This window comes from Amphiura filiformis, chromosome 18 (assembly GCF_039555335.1).
Source record: "Amphiura filiformis chromosome 18, Afil_fr2py, whole genome shotgun sequence".
Classification (NCBI taxonomy): Eukaryota; Metazoa; Echinodermata; class Ophiuroidea; order Amphilepidida; family Amphiuridae; genus Amphiura; species Amphiura filiformis.
In genome coordinates this window covers 3,499,505-3,522,012 of record NC_092645.1, presented here as the reverse complement: position 1 = coordinate 3,522,012, position 22,508 = coordinate 3,499,505, and the positions used below count along the sequence as shown (strand labels likewise).

At 38.5% G+C, this 22,508-nt stretch overlaps 1 protein-coding gene across 1 annotated transcript; it reads right to left on the bottom strand.

Annotated features, from left to right (window-relative positions):
- Positions 1-1,362: 1,362 nt before the first annotated feature.
- On the bottom strand, positions 1,363-3,310 carry LOC140139681 (retinoschisin-like). The gene is made up of 3 exons (XM_072161383.1): positions 3,184-3,310; positions 2,056-2,360; positions 1,363-1,371 (listed from the first exon to the last, which is right to left on the bottom strand). Exons 1-3 carry the CDS (start codon positions 3,308-3,310, stop codon positions 1,363-1,365), a joined length of 441 nt encoding a protein of 146 aa, XP_072017484.1.
- Positions 3,311-22,508: the final 19,198 nt, after the last annotated feature.

Sequence of the window (22,508 nt, the reverse complement as noted above, 5' to 3'; positions counted from 1 at the left end):
AAAAATATATGGGAGTGACCCTTTTGGGCTGAGTTATCAACTTTGATTGTAACCTATTAATCTTTCCAAAGTGTCATTTTGTGCAGTGGATAAAACAGTTTTACACGTTTGCACTACATACATCAGGGATACAATGGGTGGACTCTAAATCACTCTAAAACATACTTCAAAATAATGAACATTTTGCCGATGGATGAAAAAAAATGTTGACCGATGAGAGTGTGAAGAGTTTCCTTTTGCGATACATTTCTACTTGTTACGTAATATTCTCCTTTCCTCCAGGTTTGTCAACAACGCACCAATATGACATGCATACTCAGAGCCGGGAATTCGGGGTTCTGTAAATTATTACAAACTAAGAGTGCCCCGTCCCGTTGGTTGTATCATTTTGTCTACAAACTAAACGTTATTTGATTTTATTCCATGCAGTTTATTATGAAGCTCGTATCTTTTTTCTCCCTTTATTATCGTTTTGATACGGTCTTGAGATATCCTTGTTTACTCCATTCAATTTCTATCATAGCAAGTCATGTCAGATTGAATAAATTGCTTTGGTAAAATACGCGCACGCGCATTAACAGCGTTGACGTCACTAGCTGGAGGAAAAGAACAAAAAAACCACTAAAGTTGGGGTTCCTATCAATTTATTTAATTACTTTACACTTGTCTCATTTTTTTTCAGTTTCACTTAATGACGTATTATCTTCTTTGAGTCTAGTTGCCAGGAGTGTGGACAAAAATAGCAAAGATGTTGGCTTCTCCCACATCTGTAGCATAAACAATATGGTAATGAATATTCATAAATAATATGGTAATGAGATGAAGATCATCAAGCTCAACGATTATCACTTTCATTCGGTAAACAAAAGCTCCAAAATGTGGTACGAGGTAATAGAAATACTGTAGATTGTTTGAGTATGTGCTTTAATTTTAGACTATTAGCTGAGGACCACCCCGCGTGCATGCAAAATCCACCAAGTTACTTTTCTAGTCATTCTAGTGTATTATGTATGGCCACTGAAAATACAGGGCCAAAATGACTTACTGAAGTCTGAATACATGTTTATTATTAGATGTGAGTTACGTTATGCATTTTTTAAAGGGAGAAATGATCCAAATATATTGATTACTAGGACAATGTCACAGAAAACGCTTAAAAGACATGAACAATTCGATTCTAAAAAGCATGGTATGATAAATATAGTTTCAACTGGCTGGTAGTGATATTTGTCCACATACCTGTATAGAGGCCCATGACTTCCATGCGTATTGCAGGCCATACATTCCACACTTTTGGAATAACACGCAACAGTCTTGCAAATATTGTTACTGGAAACTCAATATACACGACATCATTGGCGTTTACATTTGCTGTAAAGATCTTGATGAAGAGTAAAAGACAATGAAAAAATCTGATATCTGATTTTTGTCCATTTCGAGCAAAAAGGGTAGCAAAAACTAAAAACATATTATATAGTGAGATGATATACGGGATAATATAACCCTAGTAGTCAAATCATCCAACACCGAGGGACCAGTCGTTTTGACTACTTCCCCTCAAACATGTTATATTTGTATACTTCCGCACCCCTACTACTACACGGTGTCTCGACCCCCCGCTCGACCCCGCGCGCCACCGTTCATTCAGACGTAGCATTTTATGCTACACAACGGCGATTCTGCAGATACGTTTATCGTGAAAATGGCGTCTGCTGCAGTTATTTTGCCGAGATTTCCAATGGATAATAACACGCGAATTTGACGTTTTATGAAACAAAATGTTATTTATGGAATGCTAAAAAGAAAATTAAACTAATAGGTCAAAATATATATTAATTGAGCAGAAATCCTCCAATAAAATCAGGTAAGCAAAATATTAAGCTTATTGACTATGCCGGCCGGTGTGTGTTTTGACATTTGTTTACGATTTTACCGTGAAATAAATACAACATGCTCCATTTCGGGGAAGTATTCAAAACTACTGGTCCCTCGGTGTCGGATGATTTGACTACTTTCCTCCGTCGACGGATTACGAATTACAGTTGAGTCTCTCACCTTCTCGATGCCTGATTCCATAACTGGCGCCAACGAATTCTCATCATTTCCAGTCTTAATTGATAAATGTGTCACCCACTGTTGCAAGAAACCACTTCCTTGGACTTTAATCCCTTGTATAGCAACAGCGGAGAGGAAATCCACCTGCAGCCAGTGGTATGTAATGTAATCATTAGTTGCAGGTGCCCAGTAGTTATCGTAATTGAGTCTCCCAAATTCAGGCAATCTATTATCAACATGGTAGCTCGAAGCAGTGATTTGACTGTCCTTAATAAGTCCAGATTCAAGTCCGAGAGGTTGGATGTCTGTGAAAAACAACAACATTTAAATATTTATTTATTTGTTTATTTATTAAGGTATAAAACAATCCAGAATTCAAGCAGGTCACCGACCTGATACGCCTGGGTAACAATTAAAAGTATGTATAAAAATAACAGACAAAGCAACAACAAAATGCATATAATAGCATAACATTCAAAGGCAAAAAAGAAATCACAGATTATTAAGACGCTGAACAACTTGAGGAATGGTAGATTGCATGTTCCCGGTTCTCGTACAGCAAGGAGGATCAATCTGCTGGGCATACTTAAGATTCCTACCGGGCCGATCACCTTTGGATTTAGGCAGCATTTGAGAATGTTTATCGCACCAACAGGTGATCTCTCCGGCACATAAGGAAACCAAACCTAGTTTCTCCAAAGCAGCCCGATAAGATGTGTAGCTATGGCCTAGGATGATACGACACGCCCGCTTCTGGACGAGCGCCATCTGCTCAGACTGTGCCCTGGAGATACTAGTATGCCATAAAGGGCTGGCATATTCCATGATAGGCCGAATGTACATTTGATAAACAGAAGATAAATCATCTCACGTAGCATTGAATCGTCTCAAAACATAAAGCATATACATTCGTCTAGAGGCATGAGATATCATTTAATTGACTTGAGTAGTCCAACTAAGATCACTTTCTAAGGTGATACCAAGAAGTTTCATATTCTGAGTGACATCTAAAACAGATCCATTGAGAGTCAAAGGATTGAAGGAATGCTCCCTTTTCAAAAAAACTGATGTGCATAATATGACATTTGGAAAGTTTTGGTAGCATGTCATTTTTGTTGCACCACTCACCTAAACCATCAAGATCTTTTTGCAGTTGTGAACAACAATCTGTCTTAGCATTTACAACTTCACCAAACGTCAGGTCATCAACATATTTCCATCTCAGGAAGGCTTCAGATGCAGCACCATTGACCATGGCGGAAAAAATAATCGGACCAAATTTAGTGCCCTGAGGCACTCCCCCGTAATAGATTGACATGCTGATGACCTGCCTTTGATTCTAACAGATTGGGTGCGATTACACAAAAGATTTAACTTCTGAACAGCAATATTGTGATTAATCCTGTCAAAGGCTTTAGTAAAGTCAACAGCACATACGGTTACATAATGGCCAGCCTCATCAATATCTTTAAGGACAGTGTCTACAACATCCACTAGATAGTGAGTAGTTGAGCTGTCCTTCACATTACCGTACTGCTGTTTATCAATGTGAGGGTAAAAGTCGACCATAGTCCACTCAGCCAGAAAGCTCTCAAAATCGTACCGTTGAGACGGGTAAGGCTGATAGGCCTTAGTTGATCAAGGCTTTTTGCATTAGGTGTTTTAGGTATCGGAGTTATTGATGAGGTTTTCCATACTGCTGGGAACACACCTTGGTTTAAATAACAATTAAATATGTGAGTAATATGCGCGGCGGAGGTAGGGTAGGGCAATAAGCGGACAGTTTCCTCAGATCAAGCGAGGGTAACTGGTTACAAATATCAGCAAAATGATTGTTGATTGCTTCAGCGATAATAGGAGGATCCTTTGAGATTCCATCGATCTCTATGGTCTTTGCAGTGGATATTCCTGTGCCATTTACCTGGTTGGTTAAAACGTAACCCGTCGATGTCCTTATTGTAAAAGTTGGTTTTTGCATTGACTATCTCGCGTTGCACTTTATTACGTAACTGCTTATAGGTGTCCATATTCCTACACATATAGGCTTTCTGACGCTTGTTTAGTAACCGCTTTATGGATTAAGTCAGCCAGGGTTTGTCATCCTCCCTGTGTTTGACACATTTCTCAGGAAAATGAGTATGGAATTTTTCCAACACGAGTTCTTCCAAAACAGATGCTTTCTCATCAATTGAAGAGTCAGTTATAGGACGCACATACTAACGATCAGCTTTAGATTTGCGAACTTGTTTGTTTGGGTGTAATGCAACACAACAATGATCGCTCTTACCAATGACATGAAGTTTAACTGGGTCTTGATAACACGAATGGATATCAGTGACAATTTTATCAAGGGTGGCATCTTTCCTCGTTGGAAAGGTAACAATCTGGCTCGTGTTGGCATGACATTCCACAAGAGATTCATTAAAATCACCCAAAATAATGATGGAAGTATTCTTTTCAGAATTCAATCTATCAAATGGTGTTTACCAAATGCTCTTGAAGCTGTGTCTCGAGCTTACATTTACATGGAAAGTAAACACATCCGATGTAAATATCAAACTTGTAAGTAGGCACTGTTATCTTAAGCCAAATCACCTCGAGTTCAGAAGGAACGTTAATATCAGAGGCTAACTCGCTTTTAATGTACTCTCTGACAAATACAGCAAACAAAACGAAATAAAAGCATTGGCACCGAAGTGTGTGCTCAGTGGAAAAGAGAAAAAAAAAACACCGCCACCTTTGGTTTTTTAGCATGGTAACGATCATTTCGATAACAGTGGTATCCACCAACAAGAGATTTGTCAGGGAGATTTTTAAACCATGTTTCACACATAACCATCACATCCGCTTCATTTTGTTTAATTACACATTGAAAATCCTCAAATTTGTTATTCAGCGATTGCGTATTAGTAAGAAAAAAAATAGGCAGAGCTGGACAGGTTTGGCCTTGACGAGGAATCGGAACAAGGTTCGATTACGTAACCGATCGAGTACAAGTATTATTCAAACGCCTTGAAGTGTGAACAGTTTGATTAGAATATGTACACTTTAAGGTTTAAGGTCTTAACCCTGGAATTATGGAAACCTTTAAAATACATATTTAGAATTGCAAATACTTGATAAATTCATCTGTGAGGTCAAATTTGGGCCAAATCCCCCAAAACGGGGTTTTTTGGCCCACTTTCAACGTAACAAAAAATTATTGGGCCAAGTTTTTTTTTTATTAATTGTTAAAAACTAGATAAAAAATATCTAGGAACCGGTTTTTATTTTTTTGAATTTTGACCAACTTTGAACTTTGAAAAATTTGCACCAAAAATGGTCAAAAAAGGGTAAAGTTTCAAAAATATCTCAAAAAAGCATGATTTATGCCCAAATTTCAAATATTTTTGGCCAAGTGGGTCAAAATTCAAAACAATAAAAAAACAGTTCCTAGACATTCTTATCTTGTTTTTAATTTTTTTTTAAATGGCCCGAAAAAGAAGTGGGCCCCCAGCAAACACAAAAAACGTTTTAAAAACTTTTTGAATAAGTTATATTTTGGCTTTTGGTTTAGGTAAAACGTTTTAATAACATTAAAATGTCGGGTTATATAAGGTCATGAAAACGTTTTAAAACGTTTTGTATGAAAACACACTCACTATTTTTAAAATGTTTTCAAAATTTTATTCTAAACTATTTTTGCAAACATTTTGTCAACACTTGAATAACATGTTAAAATATTTGCACCCAGCGAACACAGAAATGTTCTTAAAATTCTTTTAGTAACATTTAAATGTCGGGTTATATAAAGGTCATGAAAACGTATTTAAAACGTCATTGCAAATATTTTGGGCAAAATTTTTTCGCAAAATATTTTTTCAACCCCCAAATAACATTCTGTTTAGAATGTTTTGTATCAAGTTTTCAAAAATGTCTTTGGAACGTTATTAAAACGTTTTACACCATTTATATAACCCGACATTTAAACGCTTTTTGTAAAACGTTTTGTTTTTGTTGGGCAGTAATTATCAAAAATGTTTTTAATGTTATGAAAACGTTTTATACCCTTAATATACCCTTTATATAACCCGACATTTAAACGTTTTCTGACAACCTTTTATAACATTTTGCGAATGATGTCAAAAACGTTTTGTGTTTGCTGGGCCAAAAACTAGTTTTTTAGTGGCCCAACCCTGTGGCCCAAATTTACCTCACAGATGAATTTATCAATTCTTTGCAATTCTAAATATGTATACTTTTATATACTTTAGACAACGCACTGCAAGGTCTATTGTTCTATCCGATTTGAGCGCTGACATATTGGAAAATGTTGCTAATCAATAACGTCCAATTTTCGAAATTGGGTGACTTGTGCTTGTAGGCGTGAAGTACATCTGACCGGGCGTTTTAATTACGTAACGCATAATGGCATTGACATCATCGAATGGCCTATATGGGGGGGGGGGGCTGTGTTTATTTTCTATGATAATTATTATTAGGCCTACATTTATTTATCATTCTTTTCTTTTCCTTTCTCTGTACTTATTCATTCCTTGATAAAGTATCACTCCCTCTCCTTTTCTCCCTTCCCTTCTCCATCCCCTCTTACTTTTTGTCCCCTCTCATTCCTATCATTTTCATTCTTTCTATTTATTTACTTCTATTTATTTTTTCTTTTCATTTCTTCCTCTTTTGGACTTCCTCCGGTCCCCCTCTCATTCTCCATATCCCTCCTCCATCTCTTCCCCCCCCTCATCCCCTCCCAAAACCTCTCACAGAAGAGCTGCCCCCCCCCCCTTGGGTACGCCACTGTATATCCCAATCTCCTTCTTTGTGAAACAATTTTTATATAGGCCTACTGTACCAGTGCTTATTATATGTTACATGTATACGTAGCTAAAAACGTAGCTAGTATTACCATTATACATTACTAAAGATATGTGGACATGGCAGCCTTATGCGCCTGTCACACTACACCGAATAGATCTTCCGTACAAGAAACGGATGGTATTTTAGTAAATCCGTTGTTGTTCGTCAATGATCATTTTATGTTCTTTTTATGTCCTGCTATCATCACAAATGCGTTTCGTGTTAGGTGGTGTTCGTTAAGTCCGTCGGCAAGTTTTGTGAATACACAAAACTTGAAACGGAGTGTACCGAATACACATGTTCGGTATTTATCCGATGTGTGTTCGTATGGTGCTGCATATTGCCGGAGTTTGTTCACTCTCCTTTCGTTCATGTTCGTTCTTTGTTCGTTGCACTCGGCCCGTGTTCGTTGCAAATACGTTCCTGTGAGGCCTTCATCCGCAAATATTCTTCCGAACTGGTGATTTCGCCACCGGATAGCATATTTTGCATTCGGTGATGTACGTTGACCCAGACCGTCTTAGTGTCACACTACACCGGATCGGTCTTCCGTATAAGAAACGGATGGTATTTTAGCAAATCCGTTAGTGTTCGTCAATGTTCGTTTTATGTTCTTCATATGTCCTGCTATTATCCGCCAAATGCGTTTCGTGTTAGGTGATGTTTGTTTAGTCCGTCGACAATACGTTTCAAGTTTTACACATGTTCGGAAGTTGTCCGATGTGTGTTCGTACTGTTCTGTTCTGGGTTTGTTCGTTATTCTTTCGATTATATACCGCAGGTGTTTGGAAGGTTTCGCAGGCGCTTGTGCCGGATGTAGGCCTATGGCGAACATCGATCAGGGGGGGCACTTTCTGAAGGGTGTGGGACGCAATATCATACCCCCAGTACTTTAGTGCCGGACTGACAAGTAGAAAGAGTAGAAAAGAAAAGAAAAGAAAGTGAGAAAAATTGAAGAGAGAAGAGAAGAGAAAGTTAAATTGCACGTAATTTAGTAGGCCTATGCAAGTAGTATTGAGGGAGGGGCACTTTCTGAAGGGTAAAGGACGCAATGTCAAATTCCTACCAGTTTTAGTGACTGACAAGAAAGAAAAAAGAAGAGAAAACATGGAAAAGTTAAATTGTACGTTATTGAGTAGACCCAGGAAAGTAGTAAGCCTAAGTATGGGCCTGTGATTATTATAGGCAGTGCTTAAATGTGGTTTCTTGGCCCAAAAGCCTGTGAAAATTACTGCCGGCCAGTCCATATGCAGGGCCCGTGATATTTTGTCACCAAAGTCTGTATTTAAGACGGACTAAGGTCTATTCCAGATTTTAACATATCAATCCATGCATGCTTTACCTGAAATTACGAGTCTGAAGTCTTATATCGAAGTGTCAGTGGACCCGTGTAACATTTTAAATTTTGCAAATTCAATTCGGGCCTTCTTTGTTTATTGTTTAAGGCAATAATAGTGTAAAAATGATGCACCAAAAAACAATTTTCCAAATTTTCCATTTTTAAAACTAAAAAAAAAATGAGTGGATTAACCTGTATTAGATATGACGATTAGCATTTCAGGGACTTCGTGGGGTTCATTTTAAATTTTGGACTTGGGTGGTTTTTTAATCATATACAAAGACAACAATGTTAGAATGAGATTACCACTAGTAAGATGATACAAAATAAAGCACACAGGTATGTATAATGTTGATTAGCATTCTGCCATGTAATATATTATATTATATATTATTCTATTTTTCACATGCTCAATAGACACAGAGGATGAATTTGAGTTGTTCTTTCATACATATGACAGGCATATGTATAGCAACAATTTCCCATGCTTAACTCAATTTGGCCAAAGTATGGACTTGTGTGGGTTTTGTATTCATATATTCAATTGTTTATATAATACAATAATGGTGAAAACCTTTCAATTTCTTCAATTAGGCTTTCGTTTCACCAATTTGCGGCTTTTTCAAACTAAAATAGTATCCAATATTAGTGCTTTCGCAGGTTTCGCAGGCGCTTGTGCCGGATGTAGGCCTATGGCGAACATCGATCAGGGGGGGGGGGGCACTTTCTGAAGGGTGTGGGACGCAATATCATACCCCCAGTACTTTAGTGCCGGACTGACAAGTAGAAAGAGTAGAAAAGAAAAGAAAAGAAAGTGAGAAAAATTGAAGAGAGAAGAGAAGAGAAAGTTAAATTGCACGTAATTTAGTAGGCCTATGCATGTAAGTAGTATTGAGGGAGGGGCACTTTCTGAAGGGTAAAGGACGCAATGTCAAATTCCTACCAGTTTTAGTGACTGACAAGAAAGAAAAAAGAAGAGAAAACATGGAAAAAGTTAAATTGTACGTTATTGAGTAGGCCCAGGAAAGTAGTAAGCCTAAGTATGGGCCTGTGATTATTATAGGCAGTGCTTAAATGTGGTTTCTTGGCCCAAAAGCCTGTGAAAATTACTGCCGGCCAGTCCATATGCAGGGCCCGTGATATTTTGTCACCAAAGTCTGTATTTAAGACGGACTAAGGTCTATTCCTGATTTTAACATATCAATCCATTCACGCTTTACCTGAAATTACGAGTCTGAAGTCTTATATCGAAGTGTCAGTGGACCCGTGTAACATTTTAAATTTTGCAAATTCAATTCGGGCCTTCTTTGTTTATTGTTTAAGGCAATAATAGTGTAAAAATGATGCACCAAAAAACAATTTTCCAAATTTTCCATTTTTAAAAATAAAAAAAAATGAGTGGATTAACCTGTATTAGATATGACGATTAGCATTTCAGGGACTTCGTGGGGTTCATTTTAAATTTTGGACTTGGGTGGTTTTTTTAATCATATACAAAGACAACAATGTTAGAATGAGATTACCACTAGTAAGATGATACAAAATAAAGCACACATGTATGTATAATGTTGATTAGCATTCTGCCATGTAATATATTATATTATATATTATTCTATTTTTCACATGCTCAATAGACACAGAGGATGAATTTGAGTTGTTCTTTCATACATATGACAGGCATATGTATAGCAACAATTTCCTTTGTTTAACTTAATTTGGCCAAAGTATGGACTTGGGTGGGTTTTGTATTCATATATTCAATTGTTTATATTATACAATAATGGTGAAAACCTTTCAATTTCTTCAATTAGGCTTTCGTTTCACCAATTTGCGGCTTTTTCAAACTAAAATAGTATCCAATATTAGTGCTAAAATTGATCCACAAATGGCTTCAATTGGGCCTTCATTGTCCAAAGGTTTCTCACCTCTATTCCCCCACCCCCGGACGCTGGTTGCCCTGATATGTAAGATTTGTAGCCCTTTTTGTACTTTTTAGCCCATTTTTGACCATTTTCGTCAATGTTTTCCCCTTATAAGTTGTCTTTCCCCACGTGGTCCACCCTCTGAAAACGTGCATGCTACGCCACTGCCTCTGAGGGGCCTCAAACCCTCTCAAACACCCTCTCTTCCCCCACTATTCTGATAAGGTCGACGTCCCTGCTGGTGCCACATGGGACGGATTCACCGGTCATTTATCGGACGTTGAATGATCGGATATAAGACGCCTGCAGGATTATTAGCGGCCACAACGCACAGAGAGGCGAACGGGAATCGGACCCCAAAATCCGGTCATTTGTCGGACGTTGAACGATCGTATATAAGACGCCTGCAGGATTATTAGCGGCCACAACGCATAGAGAGACGAACGGGAATCGGACCCCCAAATCCGGTCATTTGTCGGACGTTGAACGATCGTATATCAGACGCCTGCTGCCTGCAGGATTATTAGCGGCTACAACGCATAAAGAGACGAACGGAAATCGGACCACAAATCCCCACCGAATCTCCTGCCGGACTGGTGATTTTTCCAACGGATAAAATATTTTTGTATCGTTAACCCAGTCCGTCGTAGTGTGACAGAGCTATTAATTCTGATGTGCAATCGATTTAAATGAAGCACCTAAAGTCAGTGGGTGATAACGAACTGTACACCCATTGCTAATGTGTGGTTTTCGTGCTTATACGGCTACTCAATTACACCCTTGGGATGTATAGGAACAAAGGGTACCTCTCGCTCGTGTAGGCGCTTTCACGTGACTTTCTTTTGATCACTTATTGACAGTAACCTGCCTATTATAGCATTAATACGCTGTCAGGTCAGTTACCGATTTAATGGCGGAAGCCCTTTGTCCCGAACAAAAGGTACCTCTCGATGAATAGCGTTTCGGAAACTCAAATAGGCACAAAGGAACAATATGCGTTACGTAATCTATTTCTTCTCCTTTCTATCTAACCTCCCTGCTTTAGACCAACAATTTAGCAGTTATGAAACCCGAAAGTTTCCATAATTCCAGGGTTAAGACCAACCTTAATAGTGGGTTTATGTACGTCAGGCAGAATATCACCTCCATCGTTTTCTAAAGGTATTAAATCGTTTAAATGAAACAGGTACCATGCTCATTCATACGTGGATAGAAGTGATACTAAATTCACGGGTGTAGTATTTATTACCAATGCAAACCTATGTAAAATTCCGCTGTTTTTGTGAACGAAAATTTGAGACACGTTATAAACTACAAGGAAGATTGGCAATAAAGACGGCTAGAGTTCAGCTAACTTTGCCTGTTAGTTGAGCTTGCAGAGCTTCCCCAAACTTCTTACTCGAGTTCAACACAGACTGGAGATCACTAATGTCCCATCAGCCATACCTTTGATTTGTCAAACAATTTGTCAAATAACTCGAAATTATAACTTTTCCCCACATTAACAAGAAGGAAAGGCCTCACATGTGATTAAACATGTGACCACTGACCTGACCTTTCACTTCACATGATTCGAAGCGCCACATTCAATTGTGTTTATTTATAAATGATAATAATAAATTTTGGATTTATACAGCGCGTTTTCCCAAGAGGATTCAAAGCACTGTAATTTCGCTACCATAGTGAATCATCACAATTATTTCGCATCAACCAGACCAGTTGAAGCCGAACCCGGCGCTAACCTATCCGCATTTAGATTGTAACTTCCACCAATTATCTGTGCAGCTTCCCAAATTCCATTGGGCAAAGGACGTATTTTGATAACCAAACAACTAAACTTAATCACCGATTTTGAAAGCAGGAGGAAACCGGAGAAAATATGTGAGAGCGAGCATGGATCCGGATAAACCAAGTGCACATACATGTTTTGGGCACGGCCGGACTTGAACCCGGGACCTCATTGGTGCAAGGCGAGGGAACAACCGCTGCGCCAACTCGCTCTCCCAATTTCATCGTGTGATAACAAAATACATTGATTCCCCACGTAATTTGTTACCTGCTTTTTGTCTCTAAAAACATGTGTTTTGGGGTGTTTTTTTTTGCATTTACACAATCACGTAATAAATTGTAGGACCCCAAAACGAGCTCAGCAAAAACAAGTAGTTTAATAACAATAGGACACGGGCTATTTTTTGTGGCATTTCCAGTTTAATGAACAAAGGCCAAGTTCAATTCTTACGAGCAGTTGTAAACCACAACAAGTAGTCCAATCTGAGACAATTCGCAAATTGACAATTCAATAAGTTAAGAACCTGGTAACTTGTGAGTTCCCATTCGTGGTGCCTTCACTTCTCTATACATACCTGAGGCCATCATATCTTACCGATATCAGTATTCCAGGTAGAATAAGTCGTTTTCAAGCTGTAGAGAAAAGCTGGTAGCAGGTTCTTCCTTTCCCAGGCACAACCTGGTGTAAAATCATAAGCTACAACCATCCAACCAGCGTCGACATCGCAAGCGACGTAGTTCCTATTTATAAACCATCGTCTTTTAAGAGTCTCATCTCTGCAACGAAACATGTTTTTGGCCCTTATTTCTTGACTTTTATCGCTAGTTACAATGTAGGACTAACTAAAGGATTAGGATTTAGCTATGTTTCATGTGGCAAAACAGGATAGTATTTTTTTATTCAAAAAATTAGTTTCTGGGATAGGGAGTAGGCTAGTGGACAATAATAATGTAACAAACAAAACACATTTCTTGTAGTTTTCCATGTCCTGAAAGCATCTATGTTAACATCCACGATGTTCTAATAGGATATCAAGTGAGACGTTTTTGATTTAATTAAACAAAGGGAATATGACATTAGAATGCAGCCGTCGAGGTTCTGTCGAGTATTTAAGTCAACACAGTAGAGACAAACTTATTATACCCATCACAAGGTCACAGGGAACAAGGGTGTGGGCATGGGGGAAGGGGCAATGGGTCTGGTTTTAAACGGATGTTCAACCATTTGCATTGCTTCACTTACCCTTCCACAGAGAAAAAAGTTTTGAGGTTCACTATCAATATCATCATATGGTGAGGAGAGTAATCGGTCTTTTGAAAACCAGTCTAAGCTGTTTGTACCAGTTCCATTAAACAGTAGAGTCATAACCTGCACACCAGTATAGTATAGCAATACTACCATAACCTGAAATAGACCATAAAGTGTCACAAACTTTTCTTTTATCTTTCACCAACTGGGGTGGGTCAGTCCATGCCAAAACTGACTGAGTGTACACCCACCCTCTTGAATTTGCTCTCTTTTGGCTCAGGGGTACCTTTTATGAATCCCAATGTGAGGTTTGTAAAAAAATTCAAATTCCATTTCGTTTGCAAATGGCGGGTCGTCAAAGTTTAGAGACCTTGATCAAAATTTGGAATTTAAGGGATCCAAATGACAAAGTGCTCTCTTTGAGGGGCATTTTCTTCTTAACTGAGTCAGTTGTGACCCTCTTGTTGAATGTGGTCACTCACTGGCTGTGTCTGCAAATACCTAATGCCAAAAAGATAGATTTCTAAATTTCGTTGGGATTTCCGGGGAGGGGGTCAAAATCGGCACTTCGTACTGGATTATGTTCAGAATGGTTTAACCGTGTGCCAATGTCTATGAGCAATTCAAAATAAGAAACATTTCTGAACCCCCTATAGAATTGTAGGGCCCTCTAGAGTGGTTCAGCTACTTAAAATCGGCAAATGTTGATCCATAATAACTAAAATTGGGACAAAAAAGTGACAAATGGGGACTAAAATTTCGCTTTGCCCCCTCACACTAAAATGCTGACCACGCTACTGATTTTGATATCATATCGATTTCATTCCAACCTTGTCAATATTCCGGGTCTCCCAATCGACAGCAAAAGAACTCTTGTAATGCCCCGTGAAATTCGTAGTGAGTTGACGTGCTTCTGGAATTCCCTCATTGCTGGGTTCATTTCTTTCCCATACTTTGTAGGGATCATATTCATCAAATCCATCGCTGTTCATAGGTGCGGAAGCAATACCAGACACAGCTTTGAACACCAACTGCCATTTGGGATCTAGACAAAATACATGTATATTTACTTTCACATGAACGATGATTAGTATTTAAAGTTAACCGTTTATCGGACATTATCATTGTTATTATTAATATTATTGTAATGTTTATTAAAATCCGCCGACACTATTATATACTTGTTTTGTTCACCTTCGCATCCTATGAGGTCAAAACGCATGCTGATATGGTCGTGCCATTCGATGGGTTGTATCTTGATAATAGTTGCTCGAACCGGCGAAGGGAACAGTTTGGTAACTATGGTGTCCTGGTCAGTATTACCATCAAAAACCTGAACAGAAAAGTCATGCTACCAAAACCTGATCTTGGTATGATAATTTGATTGATAAAAAAGGCGTAGATCCGGGGGGTAGATCCACCCCAATATTTTGCCAGGGGAAGGTCCATACAATCATTCCCCAATGTTACGTCTGTATTATGGGTTTCTGACAAATTAATCTCATATTTGGCCATTTAGCCCTAAAAGTGCAAATTTGTACGCACTTCGCGCGAATTTATCCCGCATTAGCACCATATTTCATCAGTTTAGCTTCAATATGACTAAACTTTTCCCGCGCGGTTGTACCATTAACTTATTCTGTCGCCAAAAGCTGCTTTATTCACCATACTTTAAGAACATTTTTCCAACCCCATCCCACCAATGTCAAAAAGAAATCTACGCCACTGATTGATAATGTCGTGTGCAGAGTCTTGTTAGCTCCAATTTGATACCAAATTTGCTACCAAACATATGCTAAATTGACAAAGATCGATACCAGTATGTATTTTCAAAAGTTGCAAATCAAAATAATGTACGCGGTCAATATTGCTAAGCGTGGTCAAGCTTGTTTGCCCGAGATGAGCCCCTGCCAAATATTATACTGGTATCAGTCTTACACATTATTGTCATTGTATTATATATTGTACTTGTATACGTCCATTTTGTTCAGTTTGGTTCAAACGGCTTATAAAGTTTTACTTTACAAGGAAGGGGAAACTTGGCAAAAAAACCCCAATTAATCGAGTGTAAAAAGGGGAAGGGTGGGTTTTGCCTAGCCGAAAGGGGGAACAAATAATATTTATAAAATTATAAGTATAAGTAAATAAATAATTAAATAAATAAATAAATAAATAAATAAATAAATAAATAAATAAATAAATAAATAAATAAATAAATAAATAAAAATAAATAAAAATTAGTTATGTTTGTCCATGGGGGGGGTTGTTGTGCAATAATCATGATCCTTCGATATCCATGATTTATCCTTGCAAATTTATAGCATCGAACCTCCAGACAATGTTCCTTGCCAGTGCTAGCCACCAAACAAGGTCAGGTCACAACTGTAGCCACTCCCTCAATGGTCGCCATTTCAGTGATTGACAGTGATGTAATGCAAATATGGCGCTGGCCATCTGGTCACGTGCTCATTTATAAAAGCGCATTTATATATATAACCGAAGTCTACTGTCTAAGGTTTGTAGTGTAATGTTTAGTTCTTTCGTTTGCAAGAAGAGATGAAAATTCAGTTGTAATTGGTAATGAAACAGTTACAAGGATGAGCAACGGCTATCTTGGATAAAGGCATGCAAGTCAAAGAAGAAGTGGCCATTTGAGATTGGTTGAATTAAGCGGTTGGATGTCAGTATCCAGCTAGCCCTTAACTGACGCCAATCTCTAATGGTCACATTATGATTGTTACGCCTTTATCCAAGAAAGCCAGCACCTTAGATTAAGATGCAAGATGCTTCAGTACCGATTACAGTTTATGTTCACCGTTTCGACAAACGTATGCGTAGAGAAGTCATTTCGCCTTCCTAGTAAATTTTGTCATTCTGAAACAAATGCTGATTAAATACTTCAAAGAAAGCCTCATTTATGTCAAAATTCATTTCAACAAATTATTGTTTGTACTGAGTGATGGTTGCATGGGTGACTGAGGGATCAGAGACAGAAAGGTAAAGGGAAAACCCAATTAAATCAATCATAAAATTGATATCGAGAACGTTTTTGTGTATGGGAACATTTCTGAAAGCATCATTTTTGGATAATGTGGTGATTTTTGACCAAAGAAATTGGTTTTAAAAATGGATCAACATTGAGAGGATATAAAAACGATTAATCTATTCACAGATTTGTGATTTTTTTAAATCAACAAAATGTATGTTAAGTTATGCAAAGAAATGTTTTGTAATGGGGGGGGGGGGTATTTCTTATGAACTCTGTATTTGGCCCTCAGTATCTTTCCAAAAGATTGATATTGATATAGTAGACAGCCATATTGTATTCAAATGACGGGAATGGCTTATCTAAATTTTCAAGTTGCTGTTATAAGCACTTTGTAACAAACAAACAAAAAGCTATGTTAGAATTAGTTATATCTATTTTTCATACCAACTCTTCCTGGTTATCAGCCGTCTTTACGTGTTTCCATCTTGAGTCATAAATGTTATATGCCACTTTGAATTTCGTCACCCACTGTAAATAGGTTGGGCTATTTCTTCCTTGAATCATCACTCCGCTAATCCACATTATGGCGCGCAGGTTTACCTGGATCCAGGGATTGACGTCAGTATTTGCCGTGCTCCATGATCCTGCATTCACTCCACTTTCTTCTTGATGATTCAACCTTGCATTATGAGGACCTGAGTGAATATCTGAGTTCCACTCACTGGACGCCGTGATTTGTCCGTTTTCAATTCGCTTATCTTCCATACCAAGCTGATGCAGACAATTATCTAATTCAGGTAAACAAACCAATAGCCAATACATGTCAAGTAGGTCGAATTTGGGTACCAGATTGAATTTATCCCTTGTCCATGGTGTTGTTGTTGTAGCACACCCACCAATGTTTTTCGTCTGGCATACTAAATCAAAAATATTCTAACAAATCATTTCTCAGCGTCATGTACCCACACAATATGTTTTAACAATATGATAACTTTGAAAGATCATAACCTACATCATGCAGGGGCACTCACAATAGACAATTGACCCCTACTGGTAGCGCTGTGTTGTAGATATCGGAGATGAACTAGTTAGTGTCATATATCAAAAAGGATAAAAGCTATGATTTTAGTACTTGCTCTATGTTTCAATTACCTATTCTTTTCAAAACATCTGAAAATCAGAACTAAGAAGTGATTTTTGGGCAAAATAGGGGCTTGAAGAACTGAAATTTGGGCCAAATTATAGGCTGTTGAGCTAAACATTTCTAAATTATGAGTTAATTGGCGCCAATACCAGTGATAAAGCGCTTAATGCTAATTATCGTTAATTAGCGAGTAGGTCTGTAAGGAACGAGTGTATGTCTTTCTGTGGCTATAAACATCAAAACATCTACAACAGCTCTTACCTTTGATATCAACGTAAAACGAGCAACTATTTTCATTCCCGAATCCATCCACAGCCGTACACGTTACATTTGTTCTCCCAATAACGAAGTCAGTTCCAGATTCCGGGTCGCACATAACTGCGGGGTTAACGCCGGAGTTATCGGTAGCAATCGGCCCTTGCCATACGATCATTGCGGTCCGTTGGCCTTGATCTGTGTTGGTTGTTTGGTTTGCAGGACATGACGACAAAACAGGAGCTTTATCGTCTAATGATAAACAATAACACCAAATGGAATAAGGTATATTGAAAGTGTCATGCTTTACAGCGTTTTGTTTTTTGTTCGTTGCTAACGACACAACAATAACATTATTTATACAATGATAATTGTGTCAGTCACGTTGATGTCACAAATAAAAAAAAACTTCAGGAAATCACCAATTATTTTTGCTAAAATATCAGTATTTGTTTAGAGCAATGCTGCCACTAGTATTTTCACAAGAAGCCACAGTTAAGAAGAACAGAACTTTGGATTGAATTTGATACGGGAAAGAACTTCCGCTACATCCCTGCTCATGAGATATGTGGATCACTTGGACCACTGAAATATGGGGCACTTCCGGTGTTTCATGCGTTCACAGGCTGCGACACTGTATCCCAATTTGCCCAAGTGGGAAAGAAGACTGCATGGAAAGTATGGGCATCGCATGATGAATTCACTGCAACCTTCTACGAACTGCACAATTCACCAGAGCAAATAACTAAAGAGACAGAAGCTTCATTGGAGTATTTCACTATACTTCTCTATGACAGGACAGCAACATGCACCTCTATCAACGAAGTTAGAAAGCTTCTCTTTACACACAAAGGTCGTCAAATGTCGTCTCTTCCTCCCACCAGGGCTGCTTTACTGCAACATATTAGATGAGCAGTCTTGCTAGGGGGACATTTCTGGGCTAGTACTACGGTGCCATATCGTCAAATACCATCGCCTGCTGACTGGGGTTGGATTTGTCCAGAACAGTGGATGCCCTTGTGGACACATTTGCCAGAAGCTAGAATGTCCTGTCCAGAACTTTAGCATAAGGGTAATTAGGGCAGTTTTCGGATATTCGTTCTTGCTATAAACATCCTTGTACCTATGATTCTCCCATAAATTTTCTTGGTTTCTAACAACGCGGTTCTCGAAAGCAATGGTGTCATTTAGCGGTGTTAGCAATTATGGGTTAATTAGCGTTAATTCTCCTAATTATTGCTAATTAGCGATTACTAACACTAATAAGCACTAATACCGGCGATATAGTGCTTATTGCTAATTAGCGATATTAGCGCCAATACCAGTGATAAAGCGCTTAATGCTAATTATCGTTAATTTGCGAGTAGGTCTGTAAGGAACGAGTGTATGTCTTTTTGTGGCTATAAACATCAAAACATCTACAACAGCTCTTACCTTTGATATCAACGTAAAACGAGCAACTATTTTCATTCCCGAATCCATCCACAGCCGTACACGTTACATTTGTTCTCCCAATAACGAAGTCAGTTCCCGATTCCGGGTCGCACATAACTGCGGGGTTAACGCCGGAGTTATCGGTAGCAATCGGCCCTTGCCATACGATCATTGCGGTACGTTGGCCTTGATCTGTGTTGGTTGTTTGGTTTGCAGGACAGGACGATAAAACAGGAGCTTTATCGTCTAATGATAAACAATAACACCAAATGGAATAAGGTATATTGAAAGTGTCATGCTTTACAGCGTTTTGTTTTTTGTTCGTTGCTAACGACACAACAATAACATTATTCATACAATGATAATTGTGTCAGTCACGTTGATGTCACAAATAAAAAAAAAACTTCAGGAAATCAGCAATTATTTCTGCTAAAATATCAGTATTTGTTTAGAGCAATGCTGCCACTAGTATATTCACAAGAAGCCACAGCTAAGAAGAACAGAACTTTGGATTGAATTTGATACGGGCAAGAACTTCCGCTACATCCCTGCTCATGAGGTATGTGCATCACTTTGACCACTGAAATATGTGGCACTTCCGGTGTTTCATGCGTTCACAGGCTGCGACACTGTATCCCAATTTGCCCAAGTGGGAAAGAAGACTGCATGGAAAGTATGGGCCTCGCATGATGAATTCACTGCAACCTTCTACGAACTGCACAATTCACCAGAGCAAATAACTAAAGAGACAGAAGCTTCATTGGAGTATTTCACTATACTTCTCTATGACAGGACAGCAACATGCGCCTCTATCAACGAAGTTCGAAAGCTTCTCTTTACACACAAAGGTCGTCAGATGTCGTCTCTTCCTCCCACCAGGGCTGCTTTACTGCAACATATTAGATGAGCAGTCTTGCTAGGGGGACATATCTGGGCTAGTACTACGGTGCCATATCGTCAAATACCATCGCCTGCTGACTGGGGTTGAACTTGTCCAGAACAGTGGATGCCCTTGTGGACACATTTGCCAGAAGCTAGAATGTCCTGTCCAGAACTTTAGCATAAGCGTAATTAGGGCAGTTTTCGGATATTCTTTCTTGCTATAAACATCCTTGTACCTATGATTCTCCCATAAATTTTCTTGGTTTCTAACAACGCGGTTCTCGAAAGCAATGGTGTCATTTAGCGGTGTTAGCAATTATGGGTTAATTAGCGTTAATTGTCCTAATTATTGCTAATTAGCGATTACTAACACTAATAAGCACTAATACCGGCGATATAGTGCTTATTTCTAATTAGCGATATTAGCGCCAATACCAGTGATAAAGCGCTTAATGCTAATTATCGTTAATTTGCGAGTAGGTCTGTAAGGAACGAGTGTATGTCTTTTTGTGGCTATAAACATCAAAACATCTACAACAGCTCTTACCTTTGATATCAACGTAAAACGAGCAACTATTTTCATTCCCGAATCCATCCACAGCCGTACACGTTACATTTGTTCTCCCAATAACGAAGTCAGTTCCCGATTCCGGGTCGCACATAACTACGGGGTTAACGCCGGAGTTATCGGTAGCAATCGGCCCTTGCCATACGATCATTGCGGTCCGTTGGCCTTGATCTGTGTTGGTTGTTTGGTTTGCAGGACAGGACGATAAAACAGGAGCTTTATCGTCTAATGATAAACAATAACACCAAATGGAATAAGGTATATTGAAAGTGTCATGCTTTACAGCGTTTTGTTTTTTGTTCGTTGCTAACGACACAACAATAACATTATTTATACAATGATAATTCTGCCAGTCACGTTTATATCATAAATAAAAAAAACTTTTTTAGAGCAATACTGCCACTAGTCTATTCTCAAGACCCACACATTGCAAAGAAGAGTCCACCAGATTATCAAGAAGCTACTCTCTTTGACAATAAAACGACCTGCTAAAGTTACATAATTTAAGTCGAACTTTTGCACATTTTTACACAGGTCAATAAGTTATCATGTCTATCTGGTAGTTCGTTAGTTAGTAACAAACGTTATACATACAAAATACAATGTTAATTTTACGAGTGGATATTCATTCTTAATTTTGTCAGTCACTCTGCCGTCATTTACTTCGTTCGTTGGTAACAAACGTTTTACATACAATATACAATGTTAATTTTGTCAGTCACTCTGACGTCATTTAAAAAATAGTCGGTATCAAATTTTTTATATTACAAAGCTACGAAGGATTTTCATGGCACTTGATATGTAGGCAGTATTTCTCATGCTGTGCATGTGTATCGGCATCAAATAAGTACTAGCTGATTTGCATCTAGGGTAACTTTTTGTAATCTCTTTAATATTGGTGTGTGAAGTGTGTGGGGGTGTGTGTGGGGGGGGTAGAATATTAAATACAGCATGGTACCAATCGCCTAGTCATCCCGTTCTCAGTCCCGTTAACACAGCTAGTGTGGACCCATACGACACGCGAGCATCCAGTTCTTGTAACTAATGATATAATCATTACTATGTCACTGTGTCCCTGGTAAGTGTTGTGTAATACAATTGAGAAATTCATTGCTTTATTTCTCACAATTTAAAACTCCAACAAAAATCATCAAACTATCAACAAAAAACATCAGGACCTAGGGCCGGCAGGCCCGAGGCCGGCGACTACCATATGACGACTAAACACTCCAAGTGGGACCCCGTAGGGCCAAAAAGCATGAGTAAACTGAAGGGTGGATTATGAGAGCGCACCACCATTAAATGCGCCATTGAAATGCACAGGGAAAGACGCCTTTTGGATGGCGCTCAGCAATTCTAAAACGTATTTCAGCTACCAAGTTTGGTATCAAATTAAAGCTAATCATGTATAGAATATTATTCTTTCAACGGAATATATTGCTAACCGTCGACTTTTTTTTGTTGCTATTTTGACGCAAAGAAAAAGTGTGCCAATTTAACCTTAAAATTAAAATCACTCAATTTTCGAAACTGGACATTGTCCAAATTCGCGCCAAAATTCCATCTCTGAAATAAAACATTGGGACTTTTTCTCTAATTTTGTCATGTAGACACTTGTCGGAAGCAAATGAGCTACAAATGAGCTACAAATGGGCAAATGTTGACTATACATTTTGAAAACAAAGCCGCAAAAAGCTCAAATAAGCGGTGGACTATTTTAACAGAATCTCACTGGTACATAAATCGTGGAGTGATTTGGTAATGCGCCCTCTTATGTTATCGACAGCCCATCACCTATACTTATACTTAGAGACAGCCCGTCAATTTTACTTTAAAAGAATACTCTGCAACTCCTCTGATGTGGTCACCCGCAGAGGGTAGTGGGTGCGCACGAGGGTTTGCTAGTTCTTTTTTGCTGAGGTCTCTCTGAGGTATGCTGTAACTTGACTCTTGAAAGTGTCTGGGCTTGCTATGTTGATTATGTGTTCAGGAATATAGTTAAATTCAGCAATGGTACGTGGAAAAAAGGACT